Raw genomic sequence first — 19435 nt, 5'->3', positions numbered from 1 at the left:
TAATATAAATCTATCAATAAACAATGTTTAACTAGCGTATGACAGGCCTGTAAGTAACCAGACTTCCATATTCTTTTTTTACCTATATTGAGATGTCAATATGTAAAAATTACCCATAGTGGAAAAATTCAAATTTGTGAGCAAGATAATTAATATGGTATTTCGAGTAAGCATTGTTAAAGCAGGCCTATGTTTTTTTTCATAAACAGTGTTTATCAGCGAGCAGATCTCATTTCAAAAACAAAGGTAAGCTTTGTGCGAAAAAGTTGTAACGTGTTTCGGCGGGGTTATAAAAGTGAGAAAACGGTCTGTACATCCAGGAGGGGGGTCCTAATAAATTTACGATGACAGTTGGGGGCCTGGGAGGGTTATTTATTGCCCTTCCAGTGCAGGGCCGGCCACGGAAGCCCCGAGGGCCCCTGCGACCATTGACTGGCGGGAGACGCTGGGGAAATAAGATCGTTCCCGAACTGTTTGAAACTTTAACAAATACAAATACATCGGTACACAATAAATATAACTTTGGCTCACACGCGAACTTTCTTTATTTGCCATACATGCAAAATTTACAATCTAAAACCACCTGTTTAAATAATGTGCAGGGTGGCGCAGAATTAATCAGAATATTTTATAATTTTTGCTAATGACATCTTATGTCAATAATATTTAACATTTCGCTCACTCCTTTCAACAACCTCATACATCGAAAATCGTCAATTTTCAGTTGTGCAAGTTTTCGGAATGCCCAGAAAATGTACTATATCCCAGCAAAAGCGGCATATTTTAAACATAATATTTACCCGCTACATGGCAGAAAGTGCTGTTTTTGTATTTGAAGAAAAGGTATTGTTTAATTATATTTTTAAATACACTAAATATTTTTCAAATGGAGAAAAAACATTCATGTTTTTCAAAAAAAGATCTGTTGCACAGTAAAAAGTTCAATAAGTAGCTTCATATTTACTTTTAATACATTTCATTATATTTTTAAACTTTGAAAACGATTTCCTGAAAAAACAAGTTTTTTTTATATATGACATTGTTGAAAGGCGTGAGTGATTTGTGGACGTTTTATTATAAATCGCATTGTTTCTGCGAACAATGCAATTTATCTCGTGCAATGGCATTCGCCCTAAGAATCGTACAGGAAATCGCGTTCCTACAATACTTGCGAAAGATGTTTGAGAAATAAAAAAAAATAGAAAATGAAATGTTTCCTTACCTTCAAATACGCTGTGGTGGTCGTCAACGTCGGTTGCGGTAGAGTCGGCCTGAGAGTGAGCGCATAGGTTCCAGCTATGCCGAATAGTTCACATCTCAGCACCACTTCCCTCTTCCCAGACAGTCCTTTCACAGCCTCCGAGTACAGAGGAGCTCCGAGCGGACTCGAGGAACAAAGAGCTGGACCACCATTACCGCAAAACCAGAGCTCCAACCAAAATTCTGGCAGAAACCCAGCTGCAGGCTCCACCGGCGGACACATTACTTCTGGAAACTCTACGATTCCAGTCACGGAATGTTCTGGAAAAGTCTGGATATTCTCCGGTGTTAGAGTCAGTTTTGGTGAAGGCCATCTTACGTCTAAGACTCCCGACAACTTAGAGTCTTGAACAGACTCTACTTCGGTCAAATTTTCTCCAGCTCCGTGAAGTCTCAAAAGATATGTTCCACCTTTGACGAAGTATCCACAAGGCACTGTGAATAAAATGGAATCGCTACTTTTCTTGTCCCATTCGGAGATTTCAATGTCTTCCCTTTGGCCTTCTGTTATCCAGCTTTTGTTTTGGTCTTTATTTTGGCTGTTTTTGCTTTGGTCGGGTAGCCAGTTTTGGTTCCTGGTGTTCCAGTCTTGTTTTTGGTCTTGGAGGGTGATTGAGGGCTGCAGTTTGACATCTGCGAGGAAGTGGGTCACTCCGGAGTCGAGTCTGAGAATGGCTAGCTGGAGATCTGGTAGAGGTGTTGGAGGAGAGTGAAGAGAGACGTGAAGATCTCCACTCAGGGCCACGTGGGCGAAAGGTACCTCCAGGTGGGAGTATGGTGGCAGAACACCAACTGAAAATAAAACAAAAAATATAAGTACTTAAATAATTAATATCTGAAGCAATAACTTCGTGATTTTCCATTTTATAATTAAAATATAATTATGTTTTAAAATTACTATAAATATGTTATCATAATGTCTACCGGTTTCAAAGCAAACCGCTTCTTTTTCAAGACTCTTCAAGACTCTTTTGTTTTTCAAGGTCTTGAAAAAGAAGCGGTTAACCTTGAAACCGGTAGACTGAAACGGTAGACGGTAAGTTGAAATAAAATATTTTTAGTGATTTTAAAATAAAGTTATATTTTAATTGTAAAACATAAATAAACTATTTGTTCAATTTGGTTTCATCAAAGCATTGTATTTTTTTTTCGTAGTAGAAACATTAAAACAGACCCAATCCATAAACGTCAAATCCCAGTCTTGATAACATAAAAATGATATATTTATCATAATCTTTTATTGTTTTTTTTTATATTAATCGAATGAAGTAAGATTAATTTCCAATAAAGAAATTAACTTTAATTATTGTTTTAACTTCAAAGAATGTAATGATAATAATTAAACTGTTTAAAAATCGATTGAATAATTTAAATAAACAAAGTATTTCCATTTTTTAAACTCATAAAAAAGGGATGCGAAATATATTTGCAGACAAGCATTACTGTCGCAGAAGATTTTTAGCTTTTTTTTTCACTAAGATTTATTAAAATGTTAAAGTGTGTATATATAAATAAATAAATGTAAGTATGTGTAAATATATAAGTAGTATTAAAATTGTTAATTTTTGTATAGCAGAAAAAATAAATATTTTTCCCCTAGCGACAGAAATAGAAACTAACATGAGTTCTAATTTGTTTTTTTTTTTAATAATTGTCAAAGTAAATTTTTATTTTATACAGTATTTTTTCAAAATAGAATTCATTATAAAAACTGCTTTTTGAAATAACTAATAATAAACGACCAAACATCATTTGGCCGTTAGTTTGAGAACTCAAGTTTCCTTTATTCACCACTAGAGGTCTCGTTATTCAAATACCGAGTTTTTGTCGACAGTGTTCACCAGCCTGGTAGCCGTGATCGTCTAGTGGTTAGGACCCCACGTTGTGGCCGTGGTAACCCAGGTTCGAATCCTGGTCACGGCAATGTGCATAACATTGTCACGGCGGGCTTTTCTATTTTATTTCTTGTTGTTACATTTTTTTTTACTTAAAAAAGCTTATTTTTAATACAATATACGATGAAATTGTTTTTTTTTTTTTTATAGAATATTTTGGTTTGTTATCCTTGTATTATTACGAAGCATAAATAATGTATAGGTTTCCATAATTTTATGTATCTTTTATAATCTCGTATAGTTTTCGGTTGCGCCTTTATTACTTTTAAAATATGGAAAAAATATTCAGTGTTTTTTTTGTAAAAAATATATTATTTGTAATTATTTTTACATATTTATACGAACTTCAAAGTAAGTAGGTACTTCATCTGATAACATATCAAGCTGAAAATACAAGATATTGTACTGGTAAACAGCCGTCAGCGCGTACATAATTTTCTGTCGAGTGCCATCTATTGGTTGAGTTTCTCACTAATGGAGCGACAATGCGGCAACGGCGATTGAGTGAATTATTAATTTTACCGAAATTTGTGCATAGCTGAGTGAATTTCCCCGGCGAAAGCGAAAACCCAAAGAGACTTAAATATTGATGCTATAAGCTGTAATGGTATAATATTATCTATACTAGATGGATGTGGTGTAACATTATAATAAATATACAAGATTATACAATCCATTATAATCCTTTTTTCTCTCTACTGTGAATTTAATTTACGTACACGCATATGTTCAATTTTAAGCACTTTTATCATAATTGACAAAAGACGAGTCTTGATTCTGCTAGCGATTTTAATATTAATTATATCCATACTTCATAGCAAAATTTCGAATGGTTTGATAAAAAACATAGATTTTTTTATTTTGATTGTATTTCTTGCAGATTTTATATTTTTTTATCATTATTACAAATGTCTTAATTCCATGATTATGTTAAATGTTCTACTACTGCTACTATCGTGTGTTTTTTAACAATAAAATGCAACTTAGTAGACTCAAAATATCTGTGTTTGATTTAACAATTAATACATACAAAAAAATACACTTTAAATTTCTGATTATTTTCTCTTTTTCTAATTATCTTCACAAGCTTAACTAGAAAATTTCCAGTTGATCTTGTGAAGATAATTAGAAAAAGAGAAAATAATCAGAAATTTAAAGTGCATTTTTTAAATATCATGTTAAACTACCAAATCTATAGTGTATTATTCTGTTAACCAATAATATTATTTTGTCAAACATTAAATACAAAGAATGCACAAATTCTGTCGTAGACATATACCTATGTATAAATTCCTTTGTCTCAAAAGTTGAGTTTATTGATCAAACTATTTATATTTAGTGCTCAACACGACATATTCCATGAATCACAAAATACAGGTGTCTTCGGAGAAAATTGAAAAATGTAATAATAGCCATTCGGCACGTTTTTCCACATAATAAATCATACAATTTATGAAGGTTTGGTTCCGCCTGGCCCTTTGTGAATTTTACAAATAAAGTTTTATATTTTTGTTCGTACATAATATTAATATATTTATATTCCACCTCCGTAGTGTAATGGTCAGCACGCTCGGCTACCGTTCTGGAGGTCCCGGGTTCGATTCCCAAGGGGGGTAAAATAAATATAAGTGATTTTTTCACTGTAATATTTATTTAATATTACCCTGGACTGGTACCTGAAGCGGAGGGCTGATCACCTTTCCTTCATGTGTAAACGATCAAGATAACACTGCGTTTATATGACGCAGTGCCCTATGCACCATTGGGTGCGGATAAGGGTTTTATATATATTTATATTTATTTTATTATTATTATATTTTTTTATTTACATAAATTGTATACATTTATTTGAATCACAATTTTAAACATATTTGAAACATTTTTTGCAGAGACCCACCAAGCCACCTTGTGCGTCTTGTCGGTGGAGTCCTCTTGAATACATTTTTTATTGTTTTTAACGATTTTACTCTAATATACACACAAAAAAGAGAGAAAAATTAAGAATATAAACATTTTTTGCAATTTTCATAAAATTAACTCTTGATCATTCACCCATTCCTTTATTTTGCCTTTGTTCCATAATTTATTGTGATCTCAAACATCCGTAATATATATAATGTATATTTTGTCTGCCTCCGTAGTGTAATGGTCAGCACGCTCGGCTACCGTTCTGGAGGTCCCGGGTTCGATTCCCAAGGGGGGTAAAATAAATATAAGTGATCTTTACACTGTCATATTTATTCAATACTACCCTGGACTGGTACCTGAAGCGGAGCGCTGATCACCTTTCCTTCATGTGTAAATGATCAAGATAACACTGCGTTTATATGACGTAGTGCCCTATGCACCATTGGGGTGCGGATAAGGGTTTTATTATTATTATTATATTTTATATTGGGAAGTAAATAGGTTAATAATTACAGGGGAAGTCTGCAATGCTCAATGTGTAATTGATCTCAGGTACGAAAAGAAAATGGATTTAATATGATACTGACATTTCTTGGTGGAACTGCATTTTATATGATAAAATAACAAGTTTAATTTCACGCCCATCACGCCGATTCTCCGCAGGGATAGGCAGAATCCCACACCAATCTGTCTTTGCAAACCATCTTCGCCTCTTCCACGTTCATAAATTTCCTCATACCTACTCCTGACCTGGCCACTTCCAAGCATTTGAAGTACTTGGTCATGCTAAATCGTTTAACCAAAAAACCAACCACATAAATTTGTTTTACTATTCCTTCTCGCTCATTCGATTCAAATGCCCAAAGCATCTCAACACACCTTTACTTAATTTTATCGAAAATACTTATCTCAACCTTTGCAATCTTTCCTTATAATACCATTTGAACATCATCATACAACATTTTTAGCTTTTTAAAAATGTATTTAAAAACACCTGGTTATAACTATGTATTTAAAATTCTGTGTTTCAGGGTTTCCTTAAAAGTTAGTATTTTTAATGTAAATGAAGATTATGAACTATAAAACGTGCGTCACCCTTCTATTTCCACTATGTGTGAAGGTAGATTCATTGGAATTTCCGTGGAACTTTATTCGGGTCGGCTCCCATTATTACTAAAGCAGGTAATGTCAACCTAGAGCCCTCATAGCACTAAGCTAGCCTGCGTATCCTACCTACCTTAAGTGCTAGCTCTAGCACTTAGGTGATAGACGCGATTAGTTGGAGAGCGTGGTATCCGTGAGCGTATTGCGTACGCCCACTTAATGGCCGAATGTATTACTGACTATTTTGTGTGGTGTTTTATTCCGGAACAAACGATACATTAAAAGCGCTTGTGCACTACACTGAATTTTACCGTCCGGCAGTCCTTTTTTTATAATAGCGACTACGACAGTGATCACGCACTGATCAAGCGCACTGATCCGAAGAAAGACGGCCAAAATCACAAGCCAATCATCCGTTTTATCATGGTATCATTCAAACACTAAAATTCTGTGTAGTGCACAAGCGCCCCAAGGGCGTGTGTCCACTACACGGAATTTCACCGTCCGGCAGTCCGGTTTTGAATAATAAAAACGACTACGACAGTTTAGCGTGATAGAATTTACGCGCAACGTGTTCACGCACCGATCAAGAGCTTCGACCCGAAGAAAGATGGACAAAAGCACAAGCCGATCCAAGCCAATCGTCGTTTTAAAACGCTAACTGACGTGCCGGACGGCAAAATTACACGGAATTACAGGGAATTCCGGGCAGTGGACAAGCGCCCTAACTCTCACCTGTACACGTTAGAGAAAGTTCGCGAACAAAAAAATAGAATATGTTAATAATATTTTCAATGGTCCTCAATAGGCGGCAGAATATTATGACTTGGGGCATACAAAATACAAAAGTTCGAGCAAAGTCTGCAAAAGTATTTAATCAGCAACGGTTATTAAATAGAAAAATAGAATACGTTTCAAGCTTTAACTTAGGAAAACAATAAAGCGGTACAAAAAAATGTATGGGAAAAAATATATGTATGTAAAAGTAAAAGTTATTTAATTTTTTCAAAGAAGTCGTAATACAAAATGAAAAACCAAATAACATAAACACGAAATCTCACATAATTTAACTAAAATAATTCATCAAACCAATTAATTTATGTTTATGTGATCATTAAAACGGTATCAAACGAAATTAATAATAAACCAGACGTTTCATTGCCCGACCCATACGTGAAATGGTCTCTACGACAAAACTCTATATTATTCTGTCGGGTCTCGATAAAATAATATTTAAGACACAAAATTGTAAAATAAAGGGCCGTTTATGTGGCAAAACGTCTGTGACCTGAGATTTGCCAAAATCCAAAGGTATACAAAATTTATTTGCACTTGTATATCACTCTATATCCCGGTGTCGGGTGATACTAACTCCAAAATAATGACGACATGAAATTCTTGATTTAAGTTCTACAAATTTGTTATTTAACTATCATCCAAATTTTAAATAGTTTTTCAGAAATTCACCCTCAGGTTGAATGGTTTTGAGTATCAGCCCTTTGGTCTTTCATTACTGGTACCCTATTTATACAACTTACCAGTATGGTGTCAATTCTACTATGTATTTTGATGTCTTTAATCTGATAGGATTATAAAAATATTCCAAATGAATTGAATATCCATATTTATTGTAAATACATTGTTTTAAATCCCTGATAAAACAGAGGGTAGGAGTTACATTAGAAATACCAGGAGAACATGAAAGTTATGGGGTGTTGGTTCAGTTTAATTGCGTTCTCTTATTCTCTACACACATTCTAAATACGTAATACACCTGAAACGTAACTAGGAGTTAATTTAATCAAATACTCAAATCCTTACAAAGAATAAAAAAAAAATCAAATAAATGAATAATATTTTAGCTATATACAAATCATTGTACAAATCTAGATCTAACCCATGAGGAATGTTTAACAAGACTTACGAGTAGATATCTCAGTAGAGATGAAGAAAATTTGGAAAGGAATTAGGATATTCGGTCATTTGCAGGGTTTACGATCTGTCGTCTGGTTGGTTTAAGTTATCACTTTTTACACTGTGTAACATTCACAATTCTACCCATGATTAAATATTCATATCGCTCACTCCTTTCAAGAACGTCATAAATCAAAAAACTTGATTTTTCAAGAGAGCGTTTTTAAAGTTTAAAAATATAATACAATGTGTTAAAAATAAATATCAAGCCACTTATTGAACTTTTTACTGTGCAACAGATCTTTTCAGGTAAAACCTGAATATTTTTTCTCCATTTGAAAAATATTTAGTATGTTTAAAAAAATAATTAAACAATACCTTTTCTTCAAAATGCAAAAACAACACTTTCTGCCCTGTAGCGGGTAAATATTAAGTTAAAAATATGCCACTTTTGCTGGGATATAGTACATTTTCTGGGCATTCCAAAAACATCCACAGCTGAAAATTGTCGATTTTTGATTTATGACGTTCTTGAAAGGAGTGAGCGATATGTAGGTACTTGAATTCGCTTGCTATAAAACCTCGTATTTTAATTATTTAAAACGTTTTTACCATTGTCAAAAAGATAGATTGAAAGATTGGCCGAATTTTTGTAAACAAACACAAAAAATATCGTTAACATTGATTTAGAGTTCAAAACGATATGAGGAGACATGCCACTCTTATTGACAATGATGTTCCTATGTCCAAATTTTGCTTCCATTCCCGAACCTAACTTAACCTTTCCCTTCCGGTGTTAAAATAAAACGCGCGTTCCGGTGTTGGGTAGTCACTACACAATAAAAAATGAGTGATTTCAAATTAGAAAAATACAGACACTCATAGCTAATCCCCTTAATTATTTTTAAATGAAGTCAGAATTTATAATAATTCAGATTTATTTGCTGAAAACATTTAAAAACAATCTGACAACCCTCATGAAACAAGTATATGGTGTCGCGGTTCCCGCACACTCATTACGCGCTGTTTGTATATATATATATATATATATATATATATATATATATATATATATATATATATATATATATATATATATATATATATATATATATAATATATATATATATATATATATATTTATATATATATATGTATATATATGTATATATATATATATATATATATATATATATATATATATATATATATATATATATATATATATATATATATATATATATATATATATATATATATGTATATATCTATATATATACATATAAATATATATATATATATATATATATATATATATATATATATATATATATATATATATATATATATATATATATATATATATATATATGTTTATATATAATACCTCTGATGTACCCAATAAATTCTGATTATTATTAATATTATTGTTATGGAGGAATACCTAAAATCTTAGCCTTGTATAAAACATATTTATAGATATATTATGGTTATTAGAAGCAATGTGTAGGTACTAGGTATACAATATTGAGAAGGGAAGGTTAACCCAACCACGATAATTTCAGGAGTCCTTAAAAAGTGAAAATCAAGAAAACGTGAAATAATAGGCTTGCAATATTATGTTTTTTGTTTATATTTTTGTTTATTGGTAACATCTCATATGCGCTATTAAGGATTTATGCCGTATATATTTTTCCTTTAATATTATTCAACAAATTCTATTCCAGAAACAATGGATGACAAAACTTTCCTGACAATCCTAATACAAGGGAATCTAGCGACTAGATTATGAATATCTGGCAACCTTTCTATACAAATCTCCATTAATAAATACAACACGATATTACACACAATGTTCAAATAACTAGTTGAATTTATTATTGTTAATACCTTTCATAGTTTAGATGGTATGAAACTAATAATTTCCTTATCGTCGGAGCACAGATAGGTGTATCCTTCCGGCTAACTAGGGGTGGTTGTTCACCTTCAAACAAATATAAATCACCTGATTTACATTCGGGTTATTAAATACATACCTTCATATATTAATTCAATCCAAAACCGAGATATGATATTAATAATGCGAGTGTTGACAAACAACATACTTAGAAAATACTATTAAAAATATCTTCTCTTGACAATTCAGAACCGCCACTAAAAAATACTTTCATTATTTGATTCGGCAGTCACTTTTTGCTATCATTTATCCATTATTTAATTTAATTTTTGCTTGGTATAAACTACTATTTCTTAAAATTTATTGTGATACTTGTTTCGATGCATTCCGCATCATTTTCAAACGTCGTAAACACAAAAACACAAAAAAAATCTGTACGGTGGTGTTTGAAAATGATGCGGTATGCATCGAACCACGTATCACAATAGATTTTAAGAAATAGTGGTATTCATCAAGTATGACTTGAATTTTAAAAAAACTATTTTAAGATATACTTTAACTATCGACGTGATTAATTAATGATTCTTTATTATCGCGGTGTAAGTATATTTGCTAACTCAGCGACAACTTTGTTATTTTTTATAATACGAAACGATTATGCTTAAATGAAAATATAATGGAATCAATTTAATATTTGCTTTTCAATATTATCTTTTTTTTTAATAAAAAAAAATTGTTGGGTATTTTTTTAACTACATTGAATGGTGAGGTATCAAATAAATATTAAAAATATTTTTATGGTAAAAAGTAGTCAATTTAAAAATAAAATTCATAAATTAAAGTAATTTTGGTTATTACCCAAAACATTCAAATTCCTTCAATTAAGTTCTATATATAGTCTGTAAAAAACGACATTATAAAAATTAACTACGAATTTCTAAAACAAATTACTTCTTTCAATATAAATTTTATTCATATTTTCTGGTGTAGAACATTTAACCGGAAATCGTCGCGAGTGAAAATACCCAGTTTAAGAATGATACCATTTTAAAATAAAATCCTGCATTTAGCTCAAATTGAATTCCGAAAAGACGTGAGGTACGTAAAGATTCACATTGAAAAGGTAGTCTGAATATTTTTACAAGGACAAGGAAAGCCCGAGGAATTCAACCTCCTCACTAATGCTGAACTACTGTTCTCCAAAGAAGGAAAACCGACTTCTGTTAATAATATATTATTAGATTAAAACCAATATTTTTAGCTTTTCCACTTTATTTTAAAAATAAAGCGGAAAAGCTAAAAATATTGGTTTTAATCTAATAATATATTAAAAATGCAATTCCATCACGAAGTGTCAGTGGATAATATAAATAGATTTCTGTTAATATTATGTCCTATTTAGTTAAGGAATGTATCGGGTAAATATTAAGTTTAAAATATGCCGCTTTTGCTGGAATATAGTACATTTTCTGAGCATTTCGAAAACATGCACAACTGAAAATTGCCGATTTTTGATTATGACGTTGTTGAAAGGAGTGAGCTATATGTATTACATTTTTTTAACTGTGTTACTGTGTTTTAGATTTTGTGGTTCTGTAGACGTTTCCATAAAATGCATTAAAAGTAAATTGTGTGCATTGCTGAGAGGTGCTTTCTGTGTAAGTAATTCTTAAATGCATATGCAAGGATTGTTTTAGCGTATAGTTGTTTGATTGTCGTAAGTTGTAATTCGTTGAATACTTGTTGAGAATAAACGGTTAACAATGCTCTAGGCTTTTGTCAAAGACAAGCCACAATTACCAGATGCTTAACCTCATCACGCAGTCCTTGGCAGGGTCCTTTCAACTTCTCTGATTGACCAAAGAAGGATAATTAGACAAATGTTCCTTCTAACCTCATACGTTTAAACACCCCTATTTCGTTAACCTTAATTTCGTCTAAGGATGGAAGCAACCCTGAATAAAGCAGCCTTAATTTGAGATGGTGCGATGTCGAAACGTCTTACTTGTTGAATTTCATCTTTGATGAGATGTCTAAAAATTATATGAAAAATAACTCCTATAATTGAAGGTAATCCAGATTTTGTGAACAAGTATTTCGACACACTCAAAATGTTGTTTATGAATTGACTGGCCAAATTATAATCTAAACAAATAAAAATGAAAATAATATTTTCTGGCGTTTTTCATTTGTGTGATTATAATTCAGGATTCGGACCTCACATACTAATATAAGAGTTCAGTAAAAAAACTTCTTTTCATTTCACCAATAGATCTCTCTAGTGAAGTTTTTGTGATTCAAGAACAAGGTTTTAAAATTGGTTCATGTTTATAGAACTTCCAAGAATTTTAGTAGCGTGGTTGTCAATAATGGGTAGAATTGGTGAATGTTACACGTGTGTAAAGTGATCACTTAAACCAGCCTATGACGGTCTTCAGCCCCGTAAATGCCCAGACTTCCATATTCTTCTTCATCTTTGATTTAGATGTCAAAAAATATTATTGTTGATTTTTGTTTTAGTGCCAACGTTGGACTTTTTTACACTTATCCTATAATTTTGTAAATAGGTCATGTTGTGTTGGGAATGGTTAAACTTATGTCGGTTTATATACATAGCATATGGTCTCTTAAGAAGTCCTGAATGAGTGGAATCCTAAGATGAAAGGAGCTCTCGAGGAGGCCGAACTAATGATAATTACACGGAAATTAAACTTGAGGGGAAAATTCTAGCATTCTCGAACACACCGGGGGCATACAGTAAACGGTTTCGTCATTCATTCGTTAAACTAAAGATTTCGCTTAACTTTATTTGTTTAAACTAAGCGAATTTTCGGAATTGTAATGAAATATTCTCGTTTAATAATTCTCACTAGGATAAAATCGAAATGTAATTCTCACTAGGGAGTATCATTTAATCGTAAACAAAAGGTTGAAAAATATTGTTTTCATTAATGTTTTTGTCTTATTATGGTTTACTTAAATACAAACTATTTTTTCTTAAGACTGTATCTCTCCAAAAAAAAGACTAACTCTTGTGCTTGTAGAGAGTTTTACATTATTACATAATGAATATAAAACTCTGACGTAGAACCCAATATTTTAAATAGCTGAACTGAGGGCGTAACAATGAAAATAATTAATATGGTCAATCTATATAGCAATAGTCAATTCACATTTTCGCGAAAAATTACCTGAAGGACGCAGTACAATTTACGTATTTTACATTTTTTGCGGTTTTACAAATAGATCTACATATGGATAGTTACGTATAAGCAATGAAATTAATGTCAACCAGTTAAGAAGAGTGAAAATTAGATTTAATCTAGTCAATATGGATAAGAGATTCAGAAAATGTAGGTCTTGAGTTTAGATCGAAATTTAAGACCCGAATTTTGAATAGATCTCAGATTCAGGGGTAACAATAAAGGCCCTGTCACCAAAATATGTATTAGGACAACATTAGGTGTGATTGCTGATCGAAAATTATGTGACAAATTTCAGAATTCTTTAGATTTTTTTAGTATGTAGATGCCATCTGATCATACTGACAATTATTAGGCAAAGGGGTTCATCGTTTGTCGTTTATATGTAAAACGAACACGTGCGGTTGGCGAACAACTGAAGTTCCGAGTTTATGTCAGGTTCCTGGGACTGTTCTAGTCCAAGTCTAAGACCTTTGTCCAAAGACCAAGTGGAATCACTTCGCATGTTCCTGAAACTATCCGCTTTGAATACTTCGGACTTTGTTAGAAATTCCACTCCTGTGGAACAACGAGTGTCCGATTCCATACAGAACAGAGGTCTAATTACAAAGACGCCGCAATTATAGCTGTGTATGAGTGAATATCCACAACCAAATACACAAGATCTGCTATTTCTATTTTTGTTATTTTATAATTAATATATCTTTTTTAACAATTCTTTATACAATACTGTATAAAATAATATAATTTTTAACAATATTATATTTTTTGATGAACGCCTCACTAAACATAGACGAGACGTTTATTTACATTATTTAAAAATAAATAAAAAAATACAATATCTAGATAAAACAAGCAATACTACACAAAACCAAGTAAATTTATATGAACAAAATACACATTGCAACAATAACTGTCCGCTGTTTATGTTGATTACTTCTCGAATGATTTTCATATTTAATATGTATTATATCAATAATAATTATATTGAATATGTTTCCATTAATATAACAATAATAAAGAAATATGTTAGGATGAATGTGAACTACATGATGTCGAAATAAGATCACTCAGACGAATGTGCATCAAAATGACGTATGATACATGTTTGAATGGTGATTCAAGGAAAAAATGCAAGGGTAAGTGAGATGCGATGGTTCGGATATGTGGAACGATTGAGTGAAGAAAAAACGGTTTATAAATATATGAGTCAAATGTAGTAGAAAATAGGGGCAGAAGAAGACCGAGGACAACTTGGAATGATCAAGTAATTAAATACTTGAAAGTGGTCAGGTCAGGAGTCGGAATAATCGGCGGGTATGTATGAGGAGATTCGTGAATGTGTAAGAGGCGAATAATGTTTGCAAATACAAAAGTGTGTGGCGTTCTATTGTTTCTTCCTATGCTTGCGTGGAAGCGATTAGTTGGTTAGTTTATAAATATTTAATTAACAAACAAAATTTTACATGAATATACGATTCAAACCTCATTTGACTGGATTTCAATGTGATAGAAACATAATCAGTTTTTTCTTCCTATGCTTGCGTGGAAGCGATTAGTTGGTTAGTTTATAAATATTTAATTAACAAACAAAATTTTACATGAATATACGATTCAAACCTCATTTGACTGGATTTCAATGTGATAGAAACATAATCAGCTTTTCACATCTGATGTTTTGATGGGAGAAAAGTCTCCATCTCACATTTTTTCAAGATAAGTTTAATTTTTCATCATTTTTTTATAGGATATCCATTTTAGAATTCGGTTGTATAAAAGGCCAAGTCATTTTATGGGCACCCGAACATTACATTATTTCTCGTGGGAAAATTTATTTTGGCTTACGAACAATTTTATTGAAAGAATTCAGTTCGTTGCTCCAGGTAAAATAAATTCCAGAAAAATAATAAATCATGCGACAAGCTTTCAAAATTCAAAAGGAAACATTGGCCTGCTACCGAGGTGTAGATAGTTTTATTAAAATAATAAAATTAAAAAAAGCATTGCAAGGAACCACGAAAATAGTTGTGACGTACTCGTTAAATCTCATCCTCAGATTTAAAATAATAAAAGTGATAATTTTTAACATGATTTTTCACTAAAGTTTTACTTGGTACATTCCCCTTTTTCATATATATATATTTTGACACGTTTTTCGATGCATTTCGCATTTATTTTCACATTTTATTTCTTAAACACGTTGTTTAAGAAAAAAATGTAAAGAAAAAGTGGTTTTTACCACGTAAAACATTAGTGAAAAATCATTTCATTATTTGCAAACCGCAATGTATCAATAAATAATTGCCTAGTCGAAAATATTTTTGGAACATTTTATTATTTAATTAACTTCATTATTAAATGAAGCTTAGAATTCTCGTAAAATACCAATATAATTTACGGAAACGAGATTGAAATTCCTTCGAGTCAATATTTAATATTAAAGGTGTTATAATTTTATTCAAGTACCTACAATTTTAATTTAACATTGGCGTGAAATTGGAAAAATCAAAGTGATTTCAATTTCGACATAAAACATGATTCCGCTGATTCTCGGATATGCAAAATGTTCACATTTTTTAAACGGAATAGGAGCTTTTCCTGCCTTTTGTAATTTGAGATTTCCTGGAAACATTCCCCTACCACTCAAGGGAAACACAAATTACTACAAAAATGCTGAAATTAAACTGAATTTAGTTAATCACGCAGTATTTTCACCTTTATTCAAGCATTAATATCCCTATTAACAGCACAGGTGAACGCTACCACCCCGTACCAACCTACCTAGTGTTCTCAACATGTACACATACACATAATAAAGTAATATAAAATGTTATTTTTACAAACGGAAATTTAAATGTTTCCATGGTAAAAAGTATATTTTCTGGCCACCGTTACTACCTTATATATTACCTATCCACTCAATATTCCTAACATGTACATACGAGTACAAACATTGTAAATCCGTGTTAAATGATATTTAAAAAAAAAAGTAAAAATAAGTGTAAATGATAAAAAGTGTATTTACTGGCCACTAAAGGGAGGTCGTTTAGTTTAGTGGATATTACATATCCGTTTATATTTTTGAAATTAAAGGTATTTTTTCAGTCTGAAACTAGAAATAAGCTAAAAAAATATTTGGTAAATCAATTATATATGAAAAGTACAATTACTAGCCACCTCATTATTTTCTGCTTAATTTATTGAAGTTTTTTTTAGTAATTTAATATTTTAATACATAATTGTTTCCTTGTTGAAAAAACCTAACATCATTAAAATAATTCGCGACTCGAAAATTGCGTGGTCCTAGATATATTTATTTCTAATGTACATAAATATGTAGTTATTTAAAAAAGAAAAGAAATCAGAACGTCTAAGCACAATTGAATGTAAAAATATAGTAAAATTTTTTCATCTTTCAACAACTTCCCACACACACAAAACATGTCAGCAATGTCTCTGAGTCAGATAGCCAAGAACTCATTTTGCTAACATTAAATTGGATTCATAGATAATAAAACAAATGTACACTAAAGCGAATTTTCGATCCCAACTTCCTTCGTATCCGCTTATGCAAATCTCTAGAACAATATTGCCTGTTTATGTACAAATATCTGTATATTTACATTAGCACGAAAGGTGTGGAGGTTAGGGTGAATTTTCCCCCAAGGTTTATGGATATCGCACCCTTATAATAATATGGTTCTATAATTAGTTGTCTAGTAGTTTTATCTGCCTCCGTATTGTAATGGTCAGCACGCTCGGCTGCCGTACTGGAGGTCTCGGGTTAGATACCCAAGGGGAGTGAGGGTCAAAAAATAGAAGTGATTTTTTCACTCTAATATTTATTCAATATTACTCCGGACTGATACCTGAAGCGGAACGCTGATCACCTTCATGTGTTAACGATTAAGATAACACTGCGTTTAAATGATTTTGACAGTTTGGCCACGTCAAAAAAAAAACAATAACTATAACTAACTAACTAACTAACTAACCATCACACCGCTTCGCCGCAGGGGTAGGCAAAGAGAATAAAACGCCACACCACTGTCTTTGCAAACATTCCTTGCCTCTTCCACGTTCATGCATCTCCTCATACCACCCGCCGAGTTTCAACTCCTAACATGAACGCTTTCAAGTATTTGGCATACCTGATCGTGCCAAGTTTTTCTCAGTTTTCCTCTGCTCCTTTTTCCAATTAATCTGAGTACTTAATGAAATAAAGATTCCATCATGTTTTGATTAACCCTTTTGTTTCACGGTTTATCATAGCCAAAAATTTTTTAAAAAAAATCTAAAAAGGGTCGAGTGAAATTAACAATGGATTTTAACCTGAATGCTTTTTTTTATATCTCGCTATATTTTTTCAATATTTCATCCAAAAATTTAGGTATTGTAAAACATAAATTAAAAATATATTAAGTTTTAAAATAATAATTGAATTTCATCACAGTTTTAATCAAAATATGATAAATTTTTCATTTCATGCATGACATGATAGCCAAAATGCCGTTATCCCAAAAATATGGTATAGGGAAACATGCTAGAACCTTGTCACTTGCGGGGATGCGATGTACCAACTTACCCCTGAGGTAGACTACTATTGAATTAAGTGTTCCTCTATTTGGCCTTTAAACTGTGTCTAATGTATTATGTAAGTATTCTATTTTGGTACTGCCGAAAGGGAAAGTGAATCACGAGGAATGCTGAGAGGATGACATAAAATATTCAATAAAAATCACCCTGAAACGGGCTTAGCAGTAATTATCTATAAATTTTACGTCATTATCCGCACCCGATGGTGCAAAGGGCATTAAACGCATTGTATAAACGCAGTGTTATCTTGATCGTTAACACACGAAGGAAAAATCGTAAGCCCTCCACTTAAGTCCAGGGTAATTTGAATAAATATTAGACTGAAAAATCACTTATATTTATTTGACCCCACCCCCTGGTAATCGAACCCGGGACCTCCAGAACGGTAGCCGAGCATGCTAACCATTATACTACGAAGGCGGACTGAAATATATACACACGAAATCGATGTTTGCATAATTATGAATTTTTTACGCGCTTCTCAAATATAGATGAAAGACCAGTGTTACTCAGTTATATAAGAAGCGTTTCTATTTTAAAAAGCCACAAAATAACAGATTTAGGCAAAAACATATTTTTTTTATGAAAATATGGAAATCCGACAGTCAAAGAGGACTAACTGAAATACCTAATCATAGATATTATTTTTGACACCTCATTAAAGATGAAGAAGAATATGGAAGTCTGGCCATTTACGGGGCTTACGACCGTCATAGGCTTAAATGATCACTTTACACACGTGTAACATTCACCAATTCTACCCATGATTGACAACCACACTACTATTCTATTGGTGAGATGAAAATAAGCTTTTTATTGATCAGAAACTCTTTCATTAGTTTGAGAGGTGTATTAATGACAGATCTAATGTTTTCTGCCCGGTTTAGGCCCAGAGAAAATTTTAAACTCAAACGAGGGCCACAAGTCAAAAGGTTGAGGATCCATGGTATAGACAACGGTCCAGGCATAAATCGCAGGCACGAACCACCCCTTTCTTTTTTGTCCTCGCTAATTAAGGCAAGGCTCCTTCCAGCGGACCGCCTTTCAGCTGTTTCGGGACTACAGGATATATCCTTTTTGGACCCAGACTCAGGTGGAATAATACCCTGCGACTTTTTACATGCATTAAAACGAACGGTCTCATTACTAATATTGATATTTCACATTCGTCATTTGAGACTGTCGACAGCATTTTGAGTGTGTCCAAATACTTGTTCACAAATCTGGATTATCTCCAATTAAAGGAGTTATTCAAACCAGCCTATGACGGTCCTTAGCCCTGTAAATATCTAGACATCCATATTCTTCTTCGTCTATGTCGAGATGTCAACAAAACAATATGAGACTGTCGAGTTTAAATCGCTTAAATATCTTTTTTTATGCATATGTATTTTAATTAAACACGAGTAATAAAACCACTTAATGAATTTTATTACAGGTGAAACTAAAAGCATATTTTTACATGTGAAAATATGTTTTATTGTGTACATTAAACTAGTCGTGTATGATAAAAATAATAGTCATTAAGTGGCTTATAACGTTTACAAGTGTTTATTTTATTTTTTTAAATATTCAACATGTCATTCCACAAAGTTAATGCCGAATCAATAAATAATATCTTATTTCATTATACTTATAACAATACAGATTTAACGATA

General features: G+C 32.0%; 1 protein-coding gene and 1 non-coding gene across 2 annotated transcripts in view; one reads left to right on the top strand and one right to left on the bottom strand.

Moving 5' to 3' along the window:
• The window catches only part of gogo (thrombospondin-1 like protein golden goal), a 288203-nt gene that overhangs the window by 29301 nt on the left and 239467 nt on the right, over positions 1 to 19435 (bottom strand). The window contains exon 6 of the mRNA XM_088272556.1: positions 1223 to 2052. Within this exon, the coding sequence (XP_088128682.1) occupies positions 1223 to 2052 (830 nt within the window). The remainder of the gene's footprint in view (positions 1 to 1222; positions 2053 to 19435) is intronic.
• On the top strand, positions 3112 to 3183 carry TRNAH-GUG (transfer RNA histidin (anticodon GUG)). Its single transcript has one exon. It is a non-coding gene; the product is annotated as a tRNA-His (tRNA).

This window comes from Brachycentrus maculatus, unplaced genomic scaffold (assembly GCF_059751285.1).
Source record: "Brachycentrus maculatus isolate JH-2025_06_01 unplaced genomic scaffold, ASM5975128v1 h1tg000031l, whole genome shotgun sequence".
Lineage (NCBI taxonomy): Eukaryota > Metazoa > Arthropoda > Insecta > Trichoptera > Brachycentridae > Brachycentrus > Brachycentrus maculatus.
This window is presented reverse-complemented; position numbering and strand designations above follow the sequence as displayed.